Source organism: Entelurus aequoreus, linkage group LG04, assembly GCF_033978785.1.
Source record: "Entelurus aequoreus isolate RoL-2023_Sb linkage group LG04, RoL_Eaeq_v1.1, whole genome shotgun sequence".
NCBI lineage: Eukaryota > Metazoa > Chordata > Actinopteri > Syngnathiformes > Syngnathidae > Entelurus > Entelurus aequoreus.
Genome location: NC_084734.1, coordinates 4,421,733 through 4,442,060, shown reverse-complemented (window position 1 = coordinate 4,442,060; position 20,328 = coordinate 4,421,733). Strand labels below are relative to the sequence as shown.

Below are 20,328 nucleotides of genomic sequence, written 5' to 3'. Positions count from 1 at the left end.
TTACTGAAATGTGGAACGCAGTGGCAGCCACTGGACGTCGTATAGATTTTTAATCGACTGCTTTATCCATATGCATCCGACCAGTTACGTGACACCAAATCGGCTGACCTGAAGCAGACGCTGCTCCACTTTCTGGCTGACGTGTGCCTGGAACAGTACCCTGAAGTCATGACCTTTACAGACGAGCTCATCCATGTGGAGAAGGCTAGCAGAGGTACACTTCACATCAAACTGACCGATTCACAAAGAGATGGCCATTACGCATATAAAAAATAACATATGTTGTCTTCATATTGCTTACAGTTCCTGCAGAGATACTTCAGAAGAATCTAGAACTGATGGGTCGCCAGATCAAGAACTTGAAGAAAGACATTGAAACCTTCCCGCCTGCACAAAACGACAAGGACCTGTTTGTGGAGAAGATGTCCATATCCTCTTAGAGCAGTTTGAATATTGTGTGATACAAACCCCGTTCCCATATGAGTTGGGAAATGGTGTTAGATGTAAATATAAACGGAATACAATGATTTGCAAATCCTTTTCAAGCCATATTCAGTTGAATATGCTACAAAGACAACATATTTCATGTTCAAACTGATCAACATTTTTTTTTTTTCCAAATAATCATTAACTTTAGAATTTGATGGCAGCAACACGTGCCAAAGAAGTTGGGAAAGGTGGCAATAAATACTGATAAAGTTGAGGAATGCTCATCAAACACTTATTTGGAACATCCCACAGGTGAACAGGCTAATTGGGAACAGGTGGGTGCCATGATTGGGTATAAAAGTAGATTCCATGAAATGCTCAGTCATTCACAAACAAGGATGGGGCGAGGGTCACCACTTTGTCAACAAATGCCTGAGCAAATTGTTGAACAGTTTAAGAAAAACCTTTCTCAACCAGCTATTGTAAGGAATTTAGGGATTTCACCATCTACGCTCCGTAATATCATCAAAGGGTTCAGAGAATGTGGAGAAATCACTGCACGTAAACAGCTAAGCCCGTGACCTTCCATCCCTCAGGCTGTACTGCATCAACAAGCCACATCAGTGTGTAAAGGATATCACCACATGGGCACAGGAACACTTCAGAAACCCACTGTCAGTAACTACAGTTGGTCGCTACATCTGTAAGTGCAAGTTAAAACTCTCCTATGCAAGGCGAAAACCGTTTATCAACAACACCCAGAAACGCCGTCGGCTTCGCTGGGCCTGAGCTCATCTAAGATGGACTGATACAAAGTGGAACAGTGTTCTGTGGTCTGACGAGTCCACATTTCAAATTGTTTTTGGAAACTGTGAACGTCGTGTCCTCCGGACCAAAGAGGAAAAGAACCATCCGGATTGTTCTAGGCGCAAAGTGTAAAAGGCAGCATGTGTGATGGTATGGGGGTGTATTAGTGGTCAAGACATGGGTAACTTACACATCTGTGAAGGCACCATTAATGCTGAAAGGTACATACAGCTTTTGGAGCAACATATGCTGCCAGCCATGCATGGACGCCCCTGCTTATTTCAGCAAGACAATGCCAAGCCACGTGTTACATCAACGTGGCTTCATAGTAAAAGAGTGCGGGTACTAGACTGGCCTGCCTGTAGTCCAGACCTGTCTCCCTTTGAAAATGTGTGGCGCATTATGAAGCCTAAAATAGCAGAAGGGAGACCCCCGGACTGTTGAACAACTTAAGCTGGACATCAAGCAAGAATGGGAAAGAATTCCACTTCAAAAATGTGTCTCCTCAGTTCCCAAACCTTTACTGAGTGTTGTTAAAAGGAAAGGCCATGTAACACAGTGGTGAACATGCCCTTTCCCAACTACTTTGGCACGTGTTGCAGCCACGAAATTCTAAGTTAATTATTATTTGCAAAAAAAAAATCAAGTTTATGAGTTTGAACATGAAATATGTTGTCTTTGTAGCATATTCAACTGAATATGGCTTGAAAAGGATTTGCAAATCATTGTATTCCATTTATATTTACATCTAACACAATTTCCCAACTCATATGGAAACGGGGTTTGTAATACATGTGGGACATAAAGGTATAGACGTACTTTTTCCTTAACATCATGGCTTCACATTTTTGTGGGCTTGGCCCATGAACAGTATGAGAAGTTGGATCTGATGCATAAGAACATGGACAAGCAGTATAACGACCTCGGAGAGTATTTTGTCTTTGACCCCAGAAAAATTTCTGTGGAGGAATTCTTCGGGGACCTCAACACCTTTAAGAACATGTTCCAGGTATGTGTCAGGACGTGTATGCTCATCCTTTATCCGGGAAAACTAACTTTACAGATGGAGGATGATTGTCAAAGCTGCAGGCCGGAGAAACCTACGTTGCACCTGTTTGTGTTGACATAATAGTGTGACTCATGTATTGTCTGTTTATGCAGCAACTGAGACTTGTTTGGAAGAATCCTCACAGGAGCTGACTTTGTTTTTCCAGCTATTGTGATTTACTGACATCCTGGTACTGGAGTGTTGTTTCCACATCAATCTATCCAAACACTTCCTCTTTAGAATAATATCAACCATGTAATTAAGTTTATTCTTTGTCCCCATTGCTCATTTTCTTTCTCTTTCCTTTCTTCAGCAAGCAGTGAAGGATAATCAGAAGAGGAGAGAGGCGGAAGAAAAGATCCGAAAGGCCAAACTGGCCAGAGAAAAGGCGGAGAGGGAAAAGGAAGAGAAACTGAAAAGGAATCAGCACCTGGACATCAACGCAGGTCACTGTTTTGTTCTTAAATGTGGGATTTTTGGAGGAGACGTGCTCTTTTTTTGTTGTTGTTCCCCTCATACTCCAGTTGGGGGCAGTCAGAGTCCACACTTCAGTCAGTGGAATGTGTGTGTCTGCCATGTGTGTGTGTCTGCCATGTGTGTGTGTGACTGAGACAAACAAGCACAACATCGTTTAAAGACCAGAGATAATCTAATCTAATGTGGATGACTTGCCTTTAAAAAGTCACAAAGAATCTCTTCTGAAAGGCAGTGAAGGGAAGACACTTTATCAAGAGATTGCTTCCTCACCTTCCAGCTCTTCTGGTAAATAATAGTTTGAAGAATAAGTTAGAAGAACATATTTCAATGACCAAACATGTACTTTAGAATAAAATAAACCTGTTGCTTTACAGTCATCACCGTATTCACAAAGAGAATTCTCCAGTCCTTCTTAGCAGACTTCATCATGTACAGATACTTGTCCTTCCCTTCCAAGACTCTGACCTACTTTTAGCACATTCCTTCATTCTGTGGCTCCACTTTGGCATCTCCAAGGAGTCTTAAATCCTAAATTGACCACAGACCAAGCACACTGTGTATGAAAGTTTAAAGGCCTACTGAAACGATTTTTTAAAATTTAAACGGGAATAGCAGATCCATTCTATGTGTCATACTTGATCATTTCGCGATATCGCCATATTTTTGCTGAAAGGATTTAGTAGAGAACATCGACGATAAAGTTCGCAACTTTTGCTCGCTGATAAAAAAAAGCCTTGCCTGTAGCGGAAGTAGCGTGACGTCACAGGAGCTAGTATTCCTCACAATTCCCCGTTGTTTACAATGGAGCGAGAGAGATTCGGACCGAGAAAGTGACGATTACCCCATTAATCAAAAAGATTCGAATTAGCGAGTTTTTCTCTTCTTTTTTTCGGTTGAATTTTGAATTTTAAAGAGTCGAAATTGAAGATAAACTATGTTTCAAAATTTAATTGTCATTTTTTCCGTGTTTTCTCCTCTTTTAAACCGTTCAATTAAGTGCAAATATCATTAATTATTAATAATAACATAGAGTTAAAGGTAAATTGAGCAAATTGGCTATTTCTGGCAATTTATTGAAGTGTGTATCAAACTGGTAGCCCTTGGCATTAATCACTACCCAAGAAGTAGCTCTCGGTTTCAAAAAGGTTGGTGACCCCTGGTATACAATGTAAATAGTCATGAAAATAAAGAAAACCCATTGAATGAGAAGGTGTGTCCAAACTTTTGGCCTGAACTGTACATGATTAATGCGATATTGTTTTGTGATTAATTGTGTGAGTTGAAGCATTGACTTTTCCTAGTTACAACATACAGTTTTTTTACTTGTGTGTGTTTAAACTTTGTGTGTCTGTGTCTTTCTGTGCCTCTTTGTGTGTACATCTTTCATCAACAACATCTTCCTCTAAGTACCATATGGCTTCTAGTCTCTCCTGCTTTTGCTTTATCAAATTGTTTCTCTGTGCTTTTGTGTGCCTTCCATTTAAAGTCCTTTACAGGTAGCACAGAGAGTCCACATGTGCTTCTGTGTTTGACATATGGAGCTGAGGCTTTGTTGTTGAAAGTACTCACATTTACCACTCAGCCTCTAGAGCCTTGTTTGAGTGGAATATAATAGAACTTCAAAGTTGTGTTTATGAGGGAAAGAGATCGTTTACATACAGGTGGTGTATTTGTTTGCCTGGGGTTATTCAAAACCCGTATTTAAATTCAGCCGCACACCTGGTACTTGTACTGTATTTGTTTATGCTCCCATACTCTCAAGGATACGACACAATGGCTGTTTTATGCCCTTTCACACACTCCTTTCTTGTCTCCTCTTTCTTCCCTTTGCTCAGCAGCCTAATAATGCTCATGAACTTACTGGATGTTCTCACTTCACACGTTATCTCTGTTACCCTGACACCACAGTTGCTGATTAAACAAGGGGTTGTTGGTTTTGCCATTAGCAGTGCCAGTCGGAGCGCAGTCAAGGTCATGATAGTACCAGTTAGTTGGTATGGTATGTTTACCTTTCAGAAATGCTTATCGTGGAATGACATTTGGAAAAATGCCATTAATCCCTTTGGAAGCATTAAAAATAAGATGAGTCAATTTAAGATTTTGAGTAGATTGTATTCTACATCTTCTCAGCTGCAGTACATAGCAAGTAGGGATGTCCAATAATGGCTTTTTGCCCATATCCGATATTGTCCAACTCTTTAATTACCGATACCGATATCAACCGATTCAGATATCAACCGATACCGATATATACAGTCGTGGAATTAACACATTATTATGCCTAATTTGGACAACCAGGTATGGTGACGATAAGGTACTTTTTAAAAAAAATTAATAAAATAAAATAAGATACAAAAATTTAAAACATTTTCTTGAATAAAAAAGAAAGTAAAACAATATAAAAACAGTTACATAGAAACTAGTAATTAATGAAAATGAGTAAAATGAAGTGTTAAAGGTTAGTACTATTAGTGGAGCAGCAGCACGCACAATCATGTGTGCTTACGGACTGTATCCCTTGCAGACTGTATTGATATATATTGATATATAATGTAGGAAGCAGAATATTAATAACAGAAAGAAACAACCCTTAATGGGGGAGGGAGGTTTTTTGGGTTGGTGCACTAATTGCAAGTGTATCTTGTGTTTTTTATGTTGATTTAATTAAAAAAATAAAATAACATTAAAAAAAAAAAAATTAAAAAAACGATACCGATAATTTCCGATATTACATTTTAAAGCATTTATCGGCCGATAATATCGGCAGGTATCGGCCGATTTCTCATAGCAAGTTATGTATGAAGTGTCGGGCAGCTGAGAGAACTCTTGTTCATTTATTGTGGGAATGTCAGAGAATAAAAGAGTTGTGGTTGAAAACAACAAAAGAAGCAATCACATTCCTAAATATAAACATCCCAATGACTGCAAACTTGTATTCTTGGTGATCTGCATCACTTTAGTAATGTGTCATCAAAGAGTAAAAATGCATTTCTTGCAATATGCATAATAACAAAAAGAGTAATATTTAAAAAAAAATGGATGGATGTTGATAGTCCAACTCATACTCCAATCCAATCCACTTTATTTATACAGCACATTTAAACAACAAAAATGTTTCCAAAGTGCTGCAAAACAATATTAAAAACAATATTCCAATATTATCCTTAGCTCCACCAATGACTGAATAGAAACAAAAAATAAATAAATATAAAACCAATATAAAAATAAATATGATTAACAACGATTTTAAAGGGTAAAATCAATTAAAACAGTAAATAAAAATAAAACATTATTAAAAAAAACACGGAGGACAACAGAGGACCACACAACTCACGTAGTGTTAAAAGCCAAAGAATAAAAGTGGGTCTTAAGACGAGACTGACTGGTATACACACATATTAAATATTGACTGGTATACACACATAGTAAATACTGACTGGTATACACACATAGTAAATACTGACTGGTATACACACATATTAAATATTGACTGGTATACACACATACTAAATATTGACTGGTATACACACATATTAAATATTGACTGGTATACACACATAGTAAATACTGACTGGTATACACACATATTAAATATTGACTGGTATACACACATACTAAATATTGACTGGTATACACACATACTAAATATTGACTGGTATACACACATACTAAATATTGACTGGTATACACACATACTAAATATTGACTGGTACACAAACATACTAAATATTGACTGGTATACACACATAGTAAATACTGACTGGTATACACACATATTAAATATTGACTGGTATACACACATAGTAAATACTGACTGGTATACACACATATTAAATATTGACTGGTATACACACATACTAAATATTGACTGGTATACACACATATTAAATATTGACTGGTATACACAAGCAATGGAGATTATACCAGTAGAAAAATCTGCATTTAGTTGAGATAATAATGAGTCATATATTGGAATATGGGATCCATTATTAAAATTTGTTTTAACTAATAAATGAACCTAAAACATGACTTATTTTATCTTTGTGTAAAATATTGGACACAGTGTGTTGTCAAGCTTATGAGATGTGATGCAAGTGTCAGCCACTGTGACACTATTGTTCTTTTTTTAATGTTTTTATTTTATATTTTGTCATGTAAATGAGGGATTTCTGATCACTGCTATGTTGGAATTCTTATTAATATTGATACTGTTGTTGATATTATTCATTCTTGTTTGACTACTTTTGGATTGTCATGTTGGTGTGTCCTCTCAATTGCTCTGTTGGTTGTTATTCTGAATGTTGCTGGGCCGCGTTTGGAATTGTATTATTATGGTATTATTGTGTATTATTTTGTTGGACTGATTTTTTATTTTTTTTTTAAAAAGGTGGGGGAAAAAGAAAAACTTGACAAGTTTGTGTGTGTGTGTGTGTGTGTGTGTGTGTGTGTGTGTGTGTGTGTGTGTGTGTGTGTGTGTGTGTGTGTGTGTGTGTGTGTGTGTGTGTGTGTGTGTGTGTGTGTGTGTGTGTGTGTGTGTGTGTGTGTGTGTGTGTGTGTGTGTGTGTGTGATCACATTCACCCTCTATTTCCCAGTTGCTCTTCATCTCTGACTACTAGGGTTGTTCCTTACTCCCACAGCTAGGTGTCAGTAGAATGTGGAAAAGAGCTCCTTGTTTCATGAAGAAAAGAGGGAGTGGGGATGTCTGGCCTCCACGCCCACTCTGATGCTGCTATGGGAGCCGCCACTAGGAGTGCTCACGCTCCACGCAAGAGCTTGTGTGTGACCATGATGGGGGGAGGGTGAGGAAGAAGCAGGGCAGCAGATGCTGCCTTTGGGTGTAGACTGTGTTGTTGTCTCAACAAAAGAAGCCATCACATTCCTAAATATAAACATCCCAATGACGCTGCAAACTTTTATTCTTGATGATCTGCATCACTTTAGTAACGTGTCATCAAAGTGTAAAAATGCATTTCTTTCAATATGCATCATAACAAAAACGGTAATATTAAAAAAAATGGATAGATGTTGATAGTCCAACTCATACTGACTGGTATACACACTAGGGCTGGGTGATATGGCCTTTTGTTAATATCTCAATATGTTTAGTCCATGTCACCATACACCATATATATGTGGATATGTTTAGTCCATGTCACCATACACCATATATATGTGGATATGTTTAGTCCATGTCACCATACACCATATATATGTGGATATGTTTAGGCCATGTCACCATACACCATATATATGTGGATATGTTTAGTCCATGTCACCATACACCATATATATGTGGATATGTTTAGTCCATGTCACCATACACCATATATATGTGGATATGTTTAGTCCATGTCACCATACACCATATATATGTGGATATGTTTAGTCCATGTCACCATACACCATATATATGTGGATATGTTTAGTCCATGTCACGATACACCATATATATGTGGATATGTTTAGTCCATGTCACCATACACCATATATATGTGGATATGTTTAGTCCATGTCACGATACACCATATATATGTGGATATGTTTAGTCCATGTCACCATACACCATATATATGTGGATATGTTTAGTCCATGTCACGATACACCATATATATGTGGATATGTCTAGTCCATGTCACGATACACCATATATATGTGGATATGTTTAGTCCATGTCACCATACACCATATATATGTGGATATGTTTAGTCCATGTCACCATACACCATATATATGTGGATATGTTTAGTCCATGTCACCATACACCATATATATGTGGATATGTTTAGTCCATGTCACCATACACCATATATATGTGGATATGTTTAGTCCATGTCACCATACACCATATATATGTGGATATGTTTAGTCCATGTCACCATACACCATATATATGTGGATATGTTTAGTCCATGTCACGATACACCATATATATGTGGATATGTCTAGTCCATGTCACGATACACCATATATATGTGGATATGTTTAGTCCATGTCACGATACACCATATATATGTGGATATGTTTAGTCCATATCACCATACACCATATATATGTGGATATGTTTAGTCCATGTCACCATACACCATATATATGTGGATATGTTTAGTCCATGTCACGATACACCATATATATGTGGATATGTTTAGTCCATGTCACCATACACCATATATATGTGGATATGTTTAGTCCATGTCACCATACACCATATATATGTGGATATGTTTAGTCCATGTCACGATACACCATATATATGTGGATATGTTTAGTCCATGTCACCATACACCATATATATGTGGATATGTTTAGTCCATGTCACCATACACCATATATATGTGGATATGTTTAGTCCATGTCACCATACACCATATATATGTGGATATGTTTAGTCCATGTCACCATACACCATATATATGTGGATATGTTTAGTCCATGTCACCATACACCATATATATGTGGATATGTTTAGTCCATGTCACCATACACCATATATATGTGGATATGTCTAGTCCATGTCACGATACACCATATATATGTGGATATGTTTAGTCCATGTCACCATACACCATATATATGTGGATATGTTTAGTCCATGTCACCATACACCATATATATGTGGATATGTTTAGTCCATGTCACCATACACCATATATATGTGGATATGTTTAGTCCATGTCACCATACACCATATATATGTGGATATGTTTAGTCCATGTCACCATACACCATATATATGTGGATATGTTTAGTCCATGTCACCATACACCATATATATGTGGATATGTTTAGTCCATGTCACCATACACCATATATATGTGGATATGTTTAGTCCATGTCACGATACACCATATATATGTGGATATGTCTAGTCCATGTCACGATACACCATATATATGTGGATATGTTTAGTCCATGTCACGATACACCATATATATGTGGATATGTTTAGTCCATATCACCATACACCATATATATGTGGATATGTTTAGTCCATGTCACCATACACCATATATATGTGGATATGTTTAGTCCATGTCACGATACACCATATATATGTGGATATGTTTAGTCCATGTCACGATACACCATATATATGTGGATATGTTTAGTCCATGTCACCATACACCATATATATGTGGATATGTTTAGTCCATGTCACGATACACCATATATATGTGGATATGTCTAGTCCATGTCACGATACACCATATATATGTGGATATGTTTAGTCCATGTCACGATACACCATATATATGTGGATATGTTTAGTCCATATCACCATACACCATATATATGTGGATATGTTTAGTCCATGTCACCATACACCATATATATGTGGATATGTTTAGTCCATGTCACGATACACCATATATATGTGGATATGTTTAGTCCATGTCACCATACACTATATATATGTGGATATGTTTAGTCCATGTCACCATACACCATATATATGTGGATATGTTTAGTCCATGTCACCATACACCATATATATGTGGATATGTTTAGTCCATGTCACCATACACCATATATATGTGGATATGTTTAGTCCATGTCACCATACACCATATATATGTGGATATGTTTAGTCCATGTCACCATACACCATATATATGTGGATATGTTTAGTCCATGTCACCATACACCATATATATGTGGATATGTTTAGTCCATGTCACCATACACCATATATATGTGGATATGTTTAGTCCATGTCACGATACACCATATATATGTGGATATGTCTAGTCCATGTCACGATACACCATATATATGTGGATATGTTTAGTCCATGTCACGATACACCATATATATGTGGATATGTTTAGTCCATATCACCATACACCATATATATGTGGATATGTTTAGTCCATGTCACCATACACCATATATATGTGGATATGTTTAGTCCATGTCACCATACACCATATATATGTGGATATGTTTAGTCCATGTCACCATACACCATATATATGTGGATATGTTTAGTCCATGTCACGATACACCATATATATGTGGATATGTTTAGTCCATATCACCATACACCATATATATGTGGATATGTTTAGTCCATGTCACGATACACCATATATATGTGGATATGTTTAGTCCATATCACCATACACCATATATATGTGGATATGTTTAGTCCATGTCACCATACACCATATATATGTGGATATGTTTAGTCCATGTCACGATACACCATATATATGTGGATATGTTTAGTCCATGTCACCATACACTATATATATGTGGATATGTTTAGTCCATGTCACCATACACCATATATATGTGGATATGTTTAGTCCATGTCACCATACACCATATATATGTGGATATGTTTAGTCCATGTCACCATACACCATATATATGTGGATATGTTTAGTCCATGTCACCATACACCATATATATGTGGATATGTTTAGTCCATGTCACCATACACCATATATATGTGGATATGTTTAGTCCATGTCACCATACACCATATATATGTGGATATGTTTAGTCCATGTCACCATACACCATATATATGTGGATATGTCTAGTCCATGTCACGATACACCATATATATGTGGATATGTTTAGTCCATGTCACCATACACCATATATATGTGGATATGTTTAGTCCATGTCACCATACACCATATATATGTGGATATGTTTAGTCCATGTCACCATACACCATATATATGTGGATATGTTTAGTCCATGTCACCATACACCATATATATGTGGATATGTTTAGTCCATGTCACCATACACCATATATATGTGGATATGTTTAGTCCATGTCACCATACACCATATATATGTGGATATGTTTAGTCCATGTCACCATACACCATATATATGTGGATATGTTTAGTCCATGTCACGATACACCATATATATGTGGATATGTCTAGTCCATGTCACGATACACCATATATATGTGGATATGTTTAGTCCATGTCACGATACACCATATATATGTGGATATGTTTAGTCCATATCACCATACACCATATATATGTGGATATGTTTAGTCCATGTCACCATACACCATATATATGTGGATATGTTTAGTCCATGTCACGATACACCATATATATGTGGATATGTTTAGTCCATGTCACCATACACTATATATATGTGGATATGTTTAGTCCATGTCACCATACACCATATATATGTGGATATGTTTAGTCCATGTCACCATACACCATATATATGTGGATATGTTTAGTCCATGTCACCATACACCATATATATGTGGATATGTTTAGTCCATGTCACCATACACCATATATATGTGGATATGTTTAGTCCATGTCACCATACACCATATATATGTGGATATGTTTAGTCCATGTCACCATACACCATATATATGTGGATATGTTTAGTCCATGTCACCATACACCATATATATGTGGATATGTTTAGTCCATGTCACCATACACCATATATATGTGGATATGTTTAGTCCATGTCACCATACACCATATATATGTGGATATGTTTAGTCCATGTCACCATACACCATATATATGTGGATATGTTTAGTCCATGTCACGATACACCATATATATGTGGATATGTTTAGTCCATGTCACCATACACCATATATATGTGGATATGTTTAGTCCATATCACGATACACCATATATATGTGGATATGTTTAGTCCATGTCACGATACACCATATATATGTGGATATGTTTAGTCCATATCACGATACACCATATATATGTGGATATGTTTAGTCCATGTCACGATACACCATATATATGTGGATATGTTTAGTCCATGTCACCATACACCATATATATGTGGATATGTTTAGTCCATGTCACCATACACCATATATATGTGGATATGTTTAGTCCATATCACGATACACCATATATATGTGGATATGTTTAGTCCATGTCACGATACACCATATATATGTGGATATGTTTAGTCCATATCACGATACACCATATATATGTGGATATGTTTAGTCCATGTCACGATACACCATATATATGTGGATATGTTTAGTCCATGTCACGATACACCATATATATGTGGATATGTTTAGTCCATGTCACGATACACCATATATATGTGGATATGTTTAGTCCATGTCACGATACACCATATATATGTGGATATGTTTAGTCCATATCACGATACACCATATATATGTGGATATGTTTAGTCCATGTCACGATACACCATATATATGTGGATATGTTTAGTCCATATCACCATACACCATATATATGTGGATATGTTTAGTCCATATCACCATACACCATATATATATGGATATGTTTAGGCCATGTCACCATACACCATATATATGTGGATATGTTTAGTCCATGTCACGATACACCATATATATGTGGATATTTTGCCTTAGCCTTGAATGAACACTTGATGCATATAATCACAGCAGTATGATGATTCTATGTGTCTACATTAAAACATTCTTCTTCATACTGCATTAATATATGCTACTTTTAAACTTTCATGCAGAGATGGAAATCACAACTAAGTCAATTTACTAAAAGTGTATTTATGAAACAGTTATTAAGCAGTGGCACAAACATTCATGTCATTTCCAAAACAGAAAGTGCAAGATTGTCAGACATTTTAAAACAAGCTATTAGTGCACTTTTGTGCATGATGTCACTAAGATGACATATCAAAACAACACTAAATTAAAGTGCATTTTTTGTACAGAACGCCACTACAATAGTTTAAAACATATAAAGTGCACTTTTGTGCATGATGTCACACAAGATATTTCAATAAGTGTCAAATAAAAATGAGCTGCATAATAGGACATCAAATAGTGTATGTCCTTCACTATGTGGTAGGTTCCTGCGGACGTTATCTCCTTCTGTTGTTGACTATTTGTTTCATACGGTGTTGATGTGGAAATGGTTGCTTGGCCATTTTGTTGGTGTGGCACCAAGCGGAGATGTTGACATGCAGAGTTTCAAGCACTCTTCATTCTCTAGCAGGTGACTTTTCAAATGATGCTACATATTAGCAGTGCTGCTACTTTTTGTAGCAACGCTTTTGCCGCATACTTGTTCACCATCTACCCGCTTGAAGCCAAACCACCGCCAGACGATGGACCCCCTGCTGTTTTTCTTGGGAATTAATTCTTCCTTCATTTGTTACCAGATTCGCACCTTCTCTCTCTCGTATTACCACCCGCACCACACCGTTAGCATCACAGCTAACCTTACCATGCCGCTACCTGTCTGCTCCGCGGGAGCGTGTGACGTGACAGTATGTGACGTATGTAAGAAGGTGCGCTTGTTTTAAGTCTCTGTGAGAAGGAGAGACAAGAAAGAGTGAGAAGAGCATGTAGTGTAATGCCCGCAGCTAAAAGCAACTGCGTGAGAAGGTATACTCCAATATCACCATATAGTCATTGTCTATATCGCACAGAGACAAACCCGCGATATATCCAGTATATTCCATATATCACCCAGCCCTAATACACACATACTAAGTATTGACTGGTATACACACATACTAAATATTGACTGGTATACACACATACTAAATATTGACTGGTATACACACATACTAAATATTGACTGGTATACACACATACTAAATATTGACTGGTATACAAACATATTAAATACTGACTGGTATACACACGTACTAAATATTGACTGGTATACACACATACTAAATATTGACTGGTATACAAACATACTAAATACTGACTGGTATACAAACATACTAAATACTGACTGGTATACACACATACTAAATATTGACTGGTATACACACATACTAAATATTGACTGGTATACAAACATATTAAATACTGACTGGTATACACACATACTAAATATTGACTGGTATACACACATACTAAATATTGACTGGTATACACACATACTAAATATTGACTGGTATACACACATACTAAATATTGACTGGTATACACACATACTAAATATTGACTGGTATACACACATACTAAATATTGTCTGGTATACACACATACTAAATATTGACTGGTATACACACATATTAAATATTGACTGGTATACAAACATATTAAATACTGACTGGTATACACACATACTAAATATTGACTGGTATACACACATACTAAATATTGTTTGGTATACACACATACTAAATATTGACTGGTATACACACATATTAAATATTGACTGGTATACAAACATATTAAATATTGACTGGTATACACACATACTAAATATTGACTGGTATACACACATACTAAATATTGTTTGGTATACACACATACTAAATATTGACTGGTATACACACATATTAAATATTGACTGGTATACAAACATATTAAATACTGACTGGTATACACACATACTAAATATTGACTGGTATACACACATACTAAATATTGTCTGGTATACACACATACTAAATATTGACTGGTATACACACATATTAAATATTGACTGGTATACAAACATATTAAATACTGACTGGTATACACACATACTAAATATTGACTGGTATACACACATACTAAATATTGACTGGTATACACACATACTAAATATTGTTTGGTATACACACATACTAAATATTGACTGGTATACACACATATTAAATATTGACTGGTATACAAACATATTAAATACTGACTGGTATACACACATACTAAATATTGACTGGTATACACACATACTAAATATTGACTGGTATACACACATACTAAATATTGACTGGTATACAAACATATTAAATACTGACTGGTATACACAAGCTATGGAAAAATCTGCATTTAGTTGAGATAATAATGAGTCATATATTGGAATATGGGATCCATTATTACAATTTGTTTTAACTAATAAATGAACCTAAAACATGACTTATTTTATCTTTGTGTAAAATATTGGACACAGTGTGTTGTCAAGCTTATGAGATGTGATGCAAGTGTCAGCCACTGTGACACTATTGTTCTTTTTTTAATGTTTTTATTTTATTTTTTAATGTAAATGAGGGATTTCTGATCACTGCTATGTTGGAATTCTTACTAATATTGATACTGTTGTTGATATTATTCATTCTTGTTTGACTACTTTTGGATTGTCATGTTGGTGTGTCCTCTCAATTGCTCTGTTGGTTGTTATTCTGAATGTTGCTGGGCCGGGATTGGAATTGTATCTGGAATCGTACTATTATTGTGTATTATTTTGTTGGACTGATTCATTATTTAAAAAAAAGAAAAACTTGACACGTTACATTAAGGAACAGCAGCTGGTTAAATTTGCTCAATTCAACATGTCTGAAAAAGCAGAGCCTATTTAATCTATCTTCTCCACATGTTACTGATCATTTATGCTACTACAAACTCTTACAATATTGTGTTGACTTATATCTTCTCTTTTTAATGTTGGTCATTTCCCGTGTGGCAAGAAAATATGCAATTCGGCTTGTGCAACCCTTTGAGACACTTGTGATTTAGGGCTATATACAAACCCCGTTTCCATATGAGTTGGGAAATGGTGTTAGATGTAAATATAAACGGAATACAATGATTTGCAAATCCCTTTCAAGCCATATTCAGTTGAATATGCTACAAAGACAACATATTTGATGTTCAAACTCATAAACATTATTTTTTTGCAAATAATCATTAACTTTAGAATTTGATGGCAGCAACACGTGACAAAGAAGTTGTGAAAGGTGGCAATAAATACTGATAAAGTTGAGGAATGCTCATCAAACACTTATTTGGAACATCCCACAGGTGTGCAGGCTAATTGGGAACAGGTGGGTGCCATGATTGGGTATAAAAGTAGATTCCATGAAATGCTCAGTCATTCACAAACAAGGATGGGGCGAGGGTCACCACTTTGTCAACAAATGCCTGAGCAAATTGTTGAACAGTTTAAGAACAACCTTTCTCAAGCAGCTATTGCAAGGAATTTAGGGATTTCACCATCTACGCTCCGTAATATCATCAAAGGGTTCAGAGAATGTGGAGAAATCACTGCACGTAAGCAGCTAAGCCCGTGACCTTCCATCCCTCAGGCTGTACTGCATCAACAAGCCACATCAGTGTGTAAAGGATATCACCACATGGGCTCAGGAACACTTCAGAAACCCACTGTCAGTAACTACAGTTGGTCGCTACATCTGTAAGTGCAAGTTAAAACTCTCCGATGCAAGGCGAAAACCGTTTATCAACAACACCCAGAAACGCCGTCGGCTTCGCTGGGCCTGAGCTCATCTAAGATGGACTGATACAAAGTGGAAAAGTGTTCTGTGGTCTGACGAGTCCACATTTCAAATTGTTTTTGGAAACTGTGGACGTCGTGTCCTCCGGACCAAAGAGGAAAAGAACCATCCGGATTGTTCTAGGCGCAAAGTGTAAAAGGCAGCATGTGTGATGGTATGGGGGTGTATTAGTGCCCAAGACATGGGTAACTTACACATCTGTGAAGGCGCCATTAATGCTGAAAGGTACATACAGCTTTTGGAGCAACATATGTTGCCATCCAAGCATGGACGCCCCTGCTTATTTCAGCAAGACAATGCCAAGCCACGTGTTACATCAAGGTGGCTTCATAGTAAAAGAGTGCGGGTACTATACTGGCCTGCCTGTAGTCCAGACATTGAAAATGTGTGGCACCTGCAATAGCACAAGGGATACCCCCGGACTGTTGAACAACTTAAGCTGTACATCAAGCAAGAATGGGAAAGAATTCCACTTCAAAAATGTGTCTCCTCAGTTCCCAAACCTTTACTGAGTGTTGTTAAAAGGAAAGGCCATGTAACACAGTGGTGAACATGCCCTTTCCCAACTACTTTGGCACGTGTTGCAGCCATGAAATTCTAAGTTAATAATTATTTGCAAAAAAAAAATAAAGTTTTTGAGTTTGACCATCAAATATGTTGTCTTTGTAGCATATTCAACTGAATATGGCTTGAAAAGGATTTGCAAATCATTGTATTCCGTTTATATTTACATCTAACACAATTTCCCAACTCATATGGAAACGGGGTTTGTAAATAAACATTGATTGATTGATTGATATGCAGTGTTAAAAGGTATAAATACAATGTTGAAAATAGCAATGGTAATTAATATGCAGTTAAACTTCATATAATACAGTTACTGTGTGTGTGTGTGTGTGTGTGTGTGTGTGTGTGTGTGTGTGTGTGTGTGTGTGTGTGTGTGTGTGTGTGTGTGTGTGTGTGTGTGTGTGTGTGTGTGTGTGTGTGTGTGTGTGTGTGTGTGTGTGTGTGTGTGTGTGTGTGTGTGTGTGTGTGTGTGTGTGTGATATCACATTCACCCTCTATTTCCCACTTGCTCTTCATCTCTGACTACTAGGGTTGTTCCTTACTCCCACAGCTAGGTGTCAGTAGAATGTGGAAAAGAGCTCCTTGTTTCATGAAGAAAAGAGGGAGTGGGGATGTCTGGCCTCCACGCCCATAGAGTCCACGCCCACTCTGATGCTGCTACAGGAGCCGCCACTAGGAGTGCTCACGCTCCACGCAAGAGCTTGTGTGTGACCATGATGGGGGGAGGGGGAGGAAGAAGCAGGGCGGCAGATGCTGCCTTTGGGTGTAGACTGTGTTGTTGTCTCTCAGCGAGGGAGGAGGCAGGCAGAGGGTGAGAGAGCACAAGATCAGACTTGAGGCTGCACTAATTCCCCCTGCTGTGATTTATTTGCACCAATTCCTTTTATGGGATTTGAGTGTCCACTGGGGGTGCTGTTGCTCCACGCAAGAGGCTGCCCTTGTGTGTGTGTGTGTGAATATATCAGACCCAGAGAGACATGTTTAACAGCTGGCGTGATCTACTGCTATTACAGAAATAATCTGTGTTGATGTTCTTAGGAGCCTCAAGCAGGACCTTAACTTTGATTTGTTCCGCTGGTCCTCGTGTGAACATGTGACAAGCTTAGATTGGACTTTGGACCTCACTTTATTGTGTCTCGATGCCACAGTGAAGTAATGCACAATTAACAAGCACAGTTAGCTCTTTTGTGCAACCCTAATAAAGCAAACAAAAGCATCCATGAAGTGAAATAATGATGTGTTTGTCAAGCACTTGTGCCCAAGGTCAATCGCAAAGATAAACAACTATATTAACACTGCTGTGCAGTGTCTTGCCTTCTGGTTTGTGTCTTGTTTAATTGCACAACCGTCTGATTAGTGTAAGCGGGACTGTGTCAAATAGGCTTCTGTCAAAGACTAAACACAGCGAGGCATCAATGAGCTGTAGTTCCCAGACGTCAACACCGAGGGGTGCACATGAGCCGTGGAGGGAAAAAGTGTTAGGCGTTTTACTGGCGTGTCCTCAGGCCATCTGCCACATGGCTTATTGCAGGATTACATGCTGTGTGTGTGTGTGCCTGCCTGCGTGTGTGTGTGTGTGTGTGTGTGTGTGTGTGTGTGTGTGTGTGTGTGTGTGTGTGTGTGTGTGTGTGTGTGTGTGTGTGTGTGTGTGTGTGTGTGTGTGTGTGTGTGTGTGTGTGTGTGTGTGTGTGTCTGCCTGCGTATGTGGGGCATGGGGGGCGGGGGGTTGACAACATAAACCTTTAACCCCATTGCCTCTTTTTTTCAGACCCCTGTTTTCCTATTCAGAAATAATTAAACACAGCTGCCTGACTGCTGAGCTGTGCCACTGAATGTTGACACACACACACACACACACACACACACACACACACACACACACACACACACACACACACACACACAGGATCCTTCAAAAACACCCGTTGCCCCTCCAAAAAGGATGTAAACAAACAGTACAATAGTCAACTGCACCGTTAATTACTTCCCTGCTGATATCATAATCAATGTAAACAAAAGATGTTCATTTTCAAGGGTTTATAAGAGTGGTTGTTAACCTTGTTGGAGGTAGTGAACCCCCACCAGTTTCATGTGCACATTCACCCAACCCTTCTTTAGTGAAAAATAACATGTTTTTTTCTTTAATTTAATCTTAATTTATAAATATTAGTCATGAAATGATGTTATTATTTTAAAGAAATACTAATAAAGATACATTTTACAAACAGAAAGGTACAGGAATGTACACATGATTAGGGATGATACTCGAAACCGGTTTTCCCGGTTGTTTGATAAGAAAAGAACCGAGTCCTCGGACTCGAATCCCTTTTTGAGAACCGGTACCCGTTATCGAGACCATTATAGTAAAGGAAAAGAGTTGATTCTTTATTCGAATCCCGTCCCGACCAGAAATGCTCCGTGTGACATCACAATAAATGACGTCACGTAGCTCAGTCATTAGGCGCAGATAGAGAAAGCAGGAAAAACAATGGACCGGAAAAAGCGCTCCAAGGTGTAATAAAGTTCAAAACAAAAGCTATAATCCATCGAATAACTTTACTGAGAGATTTGAGCGGGGTACAACACATGACGAACACTTTTACCACCAACCGGAAACATAGCAACCAGGCTAGCAACGCACCTCCTTTACGGCAGCTGTCACGTTCTTAAAACAACCGCAGCACATACATATATATACAACACTGCAGCACATACATATATATACAACATATATGACACCGCAGCACATACATATATATAC

At 37.5% G+C, this 20,328-nt stretch overlaps 1 protein-coding gene across 4 annotated transcripts in view; it reads left to right on the top strand.

The window, feature by feature from the left end:
• The window catches only part of LOC133648208 (protein diaphanous homolog 1), a 232,003-nt gene that overhangs the window by 191,972 nt on the left and 19,703 nt on the right, over positions 1 to 20,328 (top strand). For all 4 annotated transcript variants that reach the window (XM_062044059.1, XM_062044061.1, XM_062044058.1 and 1 more), the window contains 4 exons: positions 85 to 214; positions 304 to 430; positions 2,083 to 2,245; positions 2,598 to 2,730. In XM_062044059.1, coding sequence (XP_061900043.1) covers positions 85 to 214; positions 304 to 430; positions 2,083 to 2,245; positions 2,598 to 2,730 — 553 coding nt within the window. The remainder of the gene's footprint in view (positions 1 to 84; positions 215 to 303; positions 431 to 2,082; positions 2,246 to 2,597; positions 2,731 to 20,328) is intronic.